The sequence below is a fragment of the Camelina sativa genome, chromosome 8 (genome assembly GCF_000633955.1).
Source record: "Camelina sativa cultivar DH55 chromosome 8, Cs, whole genome shotgun sequence".
In the NCBI taxonomy this organism is placed as follows: Eukaryota; Viridiplantae; Streptophyta; class Magnoliopsida; order Brassicales; family Brassicaceae; genus Camelina; species Camelina sativa.
In genome coordinates this window covers 8,660,656-8,670,645 of record NC_025692.1, presented here as the reverse complement: position 1 = coordinate 8,670,645, position 9,990 = coordinate 8,660,656, and the positions used below count along the sequence as shown (strand labels likewise).

Sequence of the window (9,990 nt, the reverse complement as noted above, 5' to 3'; positions counted from 1 at the left end):
GCATTAATAACAAGACTCTCTGCCTTCTCTGATGGCAGAGCAACTGAGCCTGTACCCTTGAGATAATTTCTAGCCAGAGAAAATTTTCCAGCTTTTAGAAGTCCTCTACAGAACTCTGTCAGCACAAACTCAAGATCAAGGAAAGAAAAGGCTTTCTCTTGCAACTGTCGCAGATCACGCCACATGCATGCCCAGTCATTATCAGATCGTCCAGGTTGACGACGAACAAATTTTGAAAGCATGAGTCGAAGGATCTGCTTTACACCCTTTTCATCCAAATGAACCTCAAGAAAATAATTAATTGGTTTCGGGACCTGTGTAGAAAAAAACGCAGAATTATAACTTTCAAACATAAAATCTCTTGGTACCTTCTACACAGGCAGAGAACCAGTTGAGTGCACAAGTTTCTATACTTAAGTTAGTTCATTTCACATATGTGTGTGCACACAGAACAAGGCTACAAATTTTTTGCTATGAGATACCAACTAAATTAATTCAAGATACAGACAAATTTTGAAACCTGATAAATTTCCAAAAGCCTCCCTGCTTCTATATGACCTTCCGCCAGTTTGAGCCTTTTCTGAATGTCTTCACCAACAATATCTGCATTTGCATGGGTTTCAGTTTGGTTAAGCAATGACTCGATAAGGAAATCTGATAATTTAGTTACATAGACTTGGGGTTCGGATACATTGGATCTGGACTACTAACCATTTATCTTCGGTAGCTTTGATAGCATTGTTGCCATGACATTCCACTTATCTGTAACTTTGCACAGATACAGACATTGCAGAGCACAATCAACAACTTGAACCTCATCCTTAAAAAAACAAACAGTATACAAATCCATACACCCTTCCTCAATAACTTTTGAGCATAAATCAATCTCATTTTTTGCTGCCATCTCCTTCAGCCATTTAACTAGAAAGGACTCCTCATTACGACTGTTTGTCCCCAAAAACCTTTTCTGCATAAATGGAATTGCCTTGTCATGCAATCTTCTAACCACAGTTTCAGTTTTAATTCCTTCAAGCATCATTTTAAATTTCTCATAATCAGATAAATGCTCCCACCCAACAAGGCTTAAGCTGAAGCAGATTTCGCCTCCAATTTCATCAGAATAAATGATCTGGTGCAAGTATGATAGATCTTCATGGAACTGTTCCAATTCAGATATGCCTTTTTTCCATGCAATATCAATCAAGCAAGTACAGTTGTCTAACAGCCCAGTGGAAGAATCAATATCTCTAGCTCTATTTTTATACCATGCAGCAAGTTCTTCTGATGATGGCCAATTATACCCCAAACACCTTCTAACAATTGGCTCAGTTTGAATCTGAGAATCATTCTTTCTATTCTCCGGCAATTTATTAATAAATCTAACCATCTTCTCACATTCAACCCAGTCTTCTTCTCTCACTGCCATACTAGTTGGAGGAGATTTTCCCGGAAGAAGATGTGCATACGTTTCAACGGGAACTGTTTCAGGAATAGCTGCCAAAATTTGCAGCATGAAAGATGCAAGTGAATAAGGATGCCGCTTAAAGAGCAGGTTTAAGGCCCCTATCCTCCCGCTCTCAGCAAGTGCAATAGCAGCCTGATTGATAGGATTGCTCCGAAATTTTCTGTAATCCTGCACCGAATATCTGTAGAGACAATGTCATTAACCCTTTCTAAAAGTAACTGGATAGTTAAGTTTAAATGTAGATTGAAAGTGACCGGAAATTCTGTAATGCAGAACCTAATGCAAAGAGCTTGGAGATATCGGATGAAAACTGTCTGTGTGGTTATTTAAGGGTGGCAAAAGAGGGTTGTAAGTTTTTCAAGTAGCAATCAAACACACGAAATTACCTAACCAAATTCTAAACGACACTCATTCTGTGTTGGATAACCATAGACCCAAAACAAACCTGGATATGCAAGACCTAAATAGTACTATATGGCATACCAGCTTACCTATCTGCAGAAAGGAAAAGAAGATGCAAGTGTAAAGATATATACCTGCCCATGCTTATCCCCAAATATGTGTCGAGCCTTTCACTAAACTGTAATAGTCGAAGCCTAGCCAAACGAGATTCCCAAAGTGGTTGGGATTCTTGATCTTCAGATTTAGCGAATACATAGTGATTAGTTAGATTAACTCCATGCGCAAGTAAGGCCTTCATGGAATCTTCTGTTGGCCCAATTCTATTTAAGCATTCGGAGAGCACAAAAGCTTTATCTTTTATCTTTGACAGAATCATGCTCACATCACTTACCCCTTTTTCTGAGTTCAACCATCTTGACTTGAATACTTCATCTCTATCCAACCCATGGCTATCAGCAAAATCTAACGCCTCTTGATAGTGGCTTTTCTCAACTAAGATTTTATACATTTCAGGAATTGTTTTCTCAGTAAAAGATATTAGTCTCCATAACATACTATGCTCACTAGTATGATGCAATTCACTTGGGTCCTTGTCAACCTTGGCCAAAGCTGATTTTGCTTCCTGCGTTGAACTTTCTAAAAGAAAAATGTGTCCTTCCAATCTCCTAACTCTTTCCACGACAGGCATAGAATAATTCGTAGCATCCTCTTGAACTATAACACACCTACTGATGTCAAATATACTAATGTTACCGCTCCTTTTCAAAATTGTAAGGGCGTGATCAGACCACCAAGTAAAATCTACGACATTTCTTAAACTTTCTTTCCAACTTTGTAGCGACTTATCTGGCTTCAGGGAATCAGAACTGTCTTCAGAAGGACCGTACGAAAGTGTCAATCTTGCTTTATCTAACTGGAAAAGATGCATGCACCCATTGCTATCCACACTTGCAACATGTGACCCCTGAGGTGAGATTAATATCTTTGGATATGCCAACTGATCATCTTTGGTCTCACAATATACGCCTTCAAACTTTGTGGTGGACAACAGTTCCAAACCCAAATTCTGACACTTACGCCAAAGTGAAATACACGAGGAACCTGAAGTGCAAGTAAATAAATACATTAACAATCCCAGAAATCATAAACCTACATCTCTGTCCATAGGAAATATTTTCAACAACCACATTACTCATTAAACAACCACAAACACTGATAAAGTATAGGTAGCATTCCTATATAAGAGTATGCAGCTGTGGCTTGCTAAATTGATTGATTTCGAGAGACTGTGTAGCTTTCAAGTCTTAAAAATAAGTACTACGAATTTAAAACTTCCATAACTAAAATAAGTTGTATAAAACCTACCAGAACTCCCTGTCGATGATATGCCTGCAGTACTACCAACAATGAGAAGGAAAGAAAGGTCTGGATGGTAATCAAAGCAAAAAACATGGTTGGGGAATTGCTTTCTCAAAGCTGGGACATTATTTGAAGCATGTTTGGAAACGGCAGAAGCACTTGGCTCCCTACTGATCTCGACATGATGAACAAGTCCATCTGATGTAAGTACACTGAACGAACACCTGCAGTCAAATTGTCATTGGGACAGACCACCAGTCAAAAGAGGTAGACCTTCATCAAACAAGTCTATTAATGCACAAGGGCACATTAGGATCCCAGTGTTCTTAATCAATAAGAAATAGGGACGGAAGGAACGTACAAGCATGATGGTTGCACACCACAGTCGTCCTCAATCAATCCTAATACTGATGCAGAAACCTTCAAGTTTCTTTTTGTGACTTGACTTATTTCTTCACCATTAGTTCTGATGAAAAAGAGGGTCTCGCTATCATCCACAAGACCAAGAACATCATGTTTTTCGGACCACACTCCAGAAGTAAATGATCCTGATATGTTGGCTGATGCAGAGAACAGAAGTCAAGAGGACCATAGAATGGACACGGAATAGACCATGCGTTAAGAAAACAAAGAGACAGAAAAAAGTATTGCGATGAGAGGATATTTTCGAAAATTAACAGAATAAGAGACAAAAGGATGTTTCCACATACCATCCTTGGTGGAAAAGAGAAAAAGAAAGGTAAATGCATTTTTATAGGCGTTTGTTATCACAGTAAATCAAGTAGAAAGTTTTTGAAAAGATAAATGCAGTATGCTTCAAATACTTTTATTGGAGTGTGCTATGGCAAATTGGCAATGATCCCCAAAAACCATTATCAGGCAAAAAATATGTGAAACCAAGGGAAGATATGCCAGATTTCTTACATGTAAAACTGCCACATGGTTTCCTGTAATCATCGTCCTTTCGCAAGATTGTAACATGATTTCCGGAAGTGACGGCAACAAGTTCTCCTCTAGGCGAAATAAATAATGACACCGGTTTATTAGTCTTTCTCGGATTCCAGTATTCACTCCACTTTTCCTTGAGTTGACTAACACCTTAATACCAGAAAATAAATAATGAAGAAGTCTGTACCAACCAATGGGCTATAATGCTAATTTAACGAAAGGAGATGTGCACAAACATGATTCCTACAAGCTCATAAAACAAAAGATTCAAATTCACAGATCTCTGAGTTTGTGTGTGGACTTTGCTAAACGGCATAACAAATAATATGGCAGTGAAATTCCCCTCTGTAGTCTACTAATATCCCGGCATTTTGATAAAACACTTGAATGTACAGAACAGTTTACAGATTCTCCAAATTATAACGAGCAAATAAGAAAACACCCTTGTAAAAAATGTGAAAAAAAAAAAAGCATCATAAAATCGCGTCCACGCCAGAACACAGTAATTAACCACCAAAATAATTGGTACCAAGAAAATCTTATTGCTAAGACTCGGAACATGAGCTTAGCAAAAACTAGAGAACATGTAACCAACAAAAACTAGAGAACATGTACCAACAAAAACTAGAGAACATGATTAAAGCTCCCTGCTTTATTCACCAGCAGGTCAAACAACTAAAGAATCAACCATCTGCAACTGACCTCTAATGGAGACAAGAGACCGAAGCCCTCCTTTAGAATCAGTTCCATCTACCTAAACTTCGACAGCAGATCAAACCGCAACGTAAGTTATATAAATAAAACACAGCGATCAGTTAAACTCTATAAGCATGATGAACATTGTACCTGAGGAAGAGGAGGATATCTAGGAACATAAGGCAATGAAGCATGATGACGTATCTCGTACAAAACTTTTCTTCCAGCAGTTTCCATGATCAATCGCTTAAGGAGAGTGTGAGATCGATGATCCTCACACCAGTTTCTAGGAGTTGAACAATCAAATTATAAGATTATTATATATGCACTGAATCAATCAAATCTGAAATTGTAATCTGAGTCGGAGATCTAATGAGCAGGGTACAGAATCAAAAGAAGGTTTAATAAAATTTTGACACCTTAACCCCCCAAACATCAAGCATTCTCATCGTTTGAACCACAAAGTTTTTAATGATTCAAGAAAACCCTTGAAAAATTTACCAAATTAAACAAGAGTCGATTAGCATACCTAAGCAAGATTTGGTGATTATGCTCCGCGAGAGAGAGAGAGAGAGAGAGACCAGTGGCGAATTGAACAGAGAAAACGATGTATTTACTGGCGTGGCGAAGATCTGGCGATGCGACCTCCGATGGTAGAGACAGAAGAGACCCTGAGGAGGAGGAAGAAGACTCCAAACGAAATCTCACCGTCGAGGTACTACTGGTGAATGTGAACTTCGCCGATGAGAAGAGAAAGTGACGATGACGACGACTCCGTGAGAAAAAAAAAAGAAAAAAAAAATTACAATACTTGTCCGACTAAAATCAATTGAAATGTATCAAAACCGGTCCGGTTCAACCGTGATAATAATGTTTTCTTGTCTTACGCAGATCGACAATCCAAACCGGTCGGTTCAAATTAAAAATCGAACAAACCGAATAGTTGTATCCTTGAATCACAATTTTGATTCATTCCTCTGCTCTTCTCTACAGCCATTATTATTAGAAGAGCTCTTTTGGAAAAAGTTTTTCAAAAGCATATGACACCACACGGCACCACTGAGACAAGTGAAGAGTTTTGGAGATAATCTGGTTTGTTCCAGTAAAGCGTTGTCGACGTTGATTCTCAAGAAACGGTTTCCAATTGTAATGATTGATTGGTTTATTCATAAAACAAACTAAAAAAACATTTGTACACGGTTCATAACCTCTGGAACAACACGTGTGTGCATAAGACACAAGTTACAAAACAAAATCTTGTTTGCTCAGAGAAATGATATAAAACATTTGAGGAACTGAGATCACGAAAGAGTGGCCCTGAAACACTTTCACCAAAAAAAAAAGAAGTGAATCACTCACTCAACTTGCATACTTCCATGAACTTCTGGACTGCGTTATGATACTGAGTTCCCTGAAACCAACCACACAACAAACATTAAGCATCTCGATACTGACTATTAGAGATAGGACAGATCAGAGGTCAATGATTTCTACTTTTTAAGACATGAACACATGAAGATGTTCTAAAGATATGAAGATTCAGTTCACCAATAATGTATCTTTATACAATTATTAAATGGATCACTGATTTAATAAATATCAGGGAAACTGAAAACGGTTTAGACTGAATTGACTGTCGTTCAATCAGCAAAACAAAGAATTTATTCCGCGTGTCAAATACTCATTCGGGAACAGAAACAGATGGAGTTAGGTGACTTACCTCCCAGTATAGCTGATGGCAGTTCATGCATTGCCAAAATTCTAAATTTTTGTTAAATAAGCAGTTGGGTATTCTCTGGAAACCCTTTGCTGCTTCAATAGCTTCTTCAATGCTTAGAGGTTTCTGAATAAATTTCCCATTGCATTTTGTACATCTTGACATCAGCTGATCTCCGCTTATCTTTAGCTGGAAAGTCTCTATCACCTGTGCAGCTTATTGTTTCAGTAACCCTGTAGGAATCCATAATCATTCTACCGAATGTAAATAAAGTGCCAGTGGTTCCAAAATGAGTCCATTTTGAAATGTTCCAACTTCCAACCAGAAAGTCTAGTACTCATTCACTAAATTATTTTGGTGTTTATGGTAGCATTTCCCGTTTAGGTGTCCCATTTGAATTAATAAAGCCAGTAAAATCAAATCATGCCTCAGCAGTCATCACAGATCCTACATAACAGCTCATACGTTGAGAATTAATTTCGTTTGTACCTCAAGTAGCTGCTCATTTTTTAGAAGACTCTTTACTCTATATATTTGATGCTTTGCCATATCCTGATGTCTCAGCAATTTTGTATCTCTTGTTAATAGAACTCTGTTCTCTTTAAATGCTTGATCAAGCAACTCCCTGACATTTGTGTCAACAGATCAACAGCAAAATTAGGGGAACCTACATAGATATTGTGATCAACCCCATGTCACGAAAATATTATAGCATCAGCTTTGGAAAAAATACCTTGAATCCGGCTTTTTCGAGTGTGGAATTGCAGCGTCAATCCCCACACAACGTAGATGTTTCGCCAAACCTTCAACCTAGAGAGTAATTTTATAAGCAATTGATGTGATATCACATGGAGCCTACTGAAAAAATGGTTACATTCAAGAAACAAAGATAGATACTGACTCGGTGAAGTCATATAATAGATTTTTTTCAAGTACATAAAATAAATTCATTTCAAAATATTACCATCACATCCAAAAGAAATTTAGGGCAGCCATCACCGCCTAAAGATGGATCCCATGGCGGTGGACCTTGCCATTCCGCAGAACAGACCAACTGCTTAGTTGTGTTCACAGTGCTTGAGGGGACACGTCTTCTTGTTTTCTTCTTGAGTTTCTTCGGTAGAAGATCAGACTCCTTCAACAGGATCCTTTCTCCATACTTCCTGACAATCTTCAACAGACTCTCGTCCATCGGCATCGTGTTTAGAGTTGTTTTTCTAGAAACCATTCCATTGGTAATGTTTTGACCATTTTCTGACATTGATCTGATTACATCTGCAGCCTTGCAAATTTTGAGCGTGACAATCTTACTGGTATAATCCGATCCAGAAATAATTTCTTTCAAGCCAACATTTATCTCTCCAGGATCTAACGCTGTGATTCCTTCAACAAGATGTGCCTTGAATACATCGAATAGTTGGAGCAAGCAGTGAGCATCAGTGGCAGCATATAGTTTCTGTTCTTCTGTAAGTGGACGATGTGACCAATCACTACATTGAAGTTCCTAAAGCATAAAAAACTGTTAAAAAAGACTTAGTAACAGTATGCTTCTCTACCTACCACCAACCTTAGAAAAGCTAACTAAATGTCAAAAGACTACCTTGAAGTAATATGATACAACTAAAGAGACCGAGATTCTCCAGGGTGTTTAGATCTACACTGAACAATCAAATTAAATGCCTAAACAGCATATAGCATAAGGTAAAAAGACTAATCCATCCATCAAGTTTACATTACTTATTCAGCCATATGAAGGCAGCCTAAACCGTTAACACATATCTAACAGAAATATCAAGCTAGTCTATTTTAACCAAAAGTCAAGTTATTTCGGAAATGATTAACAAACCTTTGAGAGAGAGATATCCAACATTTCCTTGCATATAGCTGCCAAGCTCTTAATATCCTTTGGCGGCTTTCTCCCAAACCGCTTATGCTGCAGATGACTGTATATGCTTGTGATATCCAAGTACTGTTTCACCTATTCACATAAACAATCACATACGAGAGTTTTAGAGAAGCAAAAACTAAAAGGCAAAACAAACACACAAATCAAAGACTCTACTTTGATCTTACTTACCTAATCTATAAACACCAGACGTGATCCAACACACAAGAAAACTAAAACCTTGAAGAGGTAACAGAGCTAAAGGTAAGAACTTTGATAGCAATTCGATTACATTTATCTTGAATGCAATCCTCACTACCAACAACAATCTCAACAAAACATAAACTAAAGCTTTTCACAGCTTAAACTAAAAACAAAGAAGTAAAGTTCAAAACTTTCATCAAGCAATTCACCTCTCCGAATCCACCTTCACATCCATGTTGAGTAAATGTCGAAGACAAGTAAACCACATCCTGTTTAAACCGAAACCCTAATTTCAACACATCCGGAGAAACAAACATGTCATTCAACAACTCCCACACCGACGGGAGATGAATCGAAGTCAAATCAATGAGAAACACATCGGAGACACCATCATCATTATCATCATCATCCGTGGCTTGACCGAGTCGGCACGCGACTTGGAGAAGAGTTACTGTAGGAAACGAAGAGGAGCTGGAATGTTGTGGCTTCCACTCGGCGTCTAAGGCGATGATCGTAGAACGAGTGAAACACCATTTCAGGCGAGTGAACTCGGACGAGTCGGTGGACGAAACTAAATAGATCTTTAGGCTTTCCATCGTTACAGAGCGACAACGAAAACAAAACAAAAATTAACTGAAAATTACATTAAAGTAGACTAGAGACACTCTTATTATGTCGGTTTTGGTTGATCCAATTAATGGTTAGGTGAAAACCGAATCGAATCAACTAAACCGAACCAAAATCTAGCAATCATAACTAAAACCATTTTATTATTTTAAAATTCTTTCTTGTCAATATCAAATTATTAATTATCTGAACCGACTTGAAATTAAATCTATATATTATAAAAATCAAACTAAATTATAAAAAATAGATATCTTTTATTATTTTCTATATAAAACTTAATTTTTTAAGTTTTCAATTAACAAGATCGTGACACATGTCAATTTTATCGATTAAATGTTAACATGTATCAATTCAAAATTTACTAAAATATGAAAAAGTTATAAACCTACCAGGATATATATATATACTAGATAAGGGCCGCACGATGTGCGGGTTTTAAAATTGTTGAAGAAAATAAATCTTATATCTTAAACAATTTTTAAAAAAAAATAAAAAGAAATTTTATTTCCTGAAGTAAATATTAAAATAATTTTAGTTAGAGAAAAAAATTATATTTGTATTAACTTCATACATTTATATATACTTTTTATATTTTTAATATATTATAACAATTATTACAATAATCTAAAGCTAAATTATATCCCACCAAAACTTTTGTCAAATACTCATCATTACAAATATTATTAT

General features: G+C 36.9%; 2 protein-coding genes across 3 annotated transcripts in view; both read right to left on the bottom strand.

The window, feature by feature from the left end:
- Window positions 1-5,663, bottom strand: part of LOC104706747 (MAG2-interacting protein 2) — an 11,601-nt gene extending 5,938 nt beyond the window's left edge. Inside the window, exons 1-9 of the mRNA XM_019228382.1 lie at window positions 5,400-5,663; window positions 5,021-5,156; window positions 4,877-4,928; window positions 4,151-4,324; window positions 3,588-3,786; window positions 3,233-3,450; window positions 2,002-2,968; window positions 712-1,646; window positions 521-603 (exon numbers count right to left, since the gene is read on the bottom strand). Coding sequence (XP_019083927.1) covers window positions 521-603; window positions 712-1,646; window positions 2,002-2,968; window positions 3,233-3,450; window positions 3,588-3,786; window positions 4,151-4,324; window positions 4,877-4,928; window positions 5,021-5,107 — 2,715 coding nt within the window. The 5' untranslated portion in view covers window positions 5,108-5,156; window positions 5,400-5,663. The remainder of the gene's footprint in view (window positions 1-520; window positions 604-711; window positions 1,647-2,001; window positions 2,969-3,232; window positions 3,451-3,587; window positions 3,787-4,150; window positions 4,325-4,876; window positions 4,929-5,020; window positions 5,157-5,399) is intronic.
- LOC104706746 (exonuclease mut-7 homolog) lies at window positions 6,015-9,318 on the bottom strand. Of its 2 annotated transcripts, XM_010422960.2 has the most exons (7): window positions 8,886-9,318; window positions 8,434-8,565; window positions 7,552-8,091; window positions 7,321-7,397; window positions 7,077-7,212; window positions 6,591-6,794; window positions 6,015-6,281 (listed from the first exon to the last, which is right to left on the bottom strand). In XM_010422960.2, exons 1-7 carry the CDS (start codon window positions 9,270-9,272, stop codon window positions 6,222-6,224), a joined length of 1,536 nt encoding a protein of 511 aa, XP_010421262.1. In that variant the 5' UTR covers window positions 9,273-9,318; the 3' UTR covers window positions 6,015-6,221. The 2 variants fall into 2 exon arrangements, with proteins under 2 accessions (XP_010421262.1, XP_010421263.1); XM_010422961.1 differs by lacking the exon at window positions 6,015-6,281 and having other exon boundaries at window positions 6,730-6,820.

Coding starts and splice junctions, on each gene's coding strand:
- LOC104706746 (XM_010422960.2), bottom strand. CDS start 9,272: ATGGAAAGCCTAAAGATCTATTTAGTTTCGTCCACCGACTCGTCCGAG. Junction 8,566..8,885: donor GTGAAGGTGGATTCGGAGAG/GTGAATTGCTTG, acceptor TTATGTGAATAG/GTGAAACAGTACTTGGATAT. Junction 6,282..6,590: donor GCCATCAGCTATACTGGGAG/GTAAGTCACCTA, acceptor GGTTGGTTTCAG/GGAACTCAGTATCATAACGC.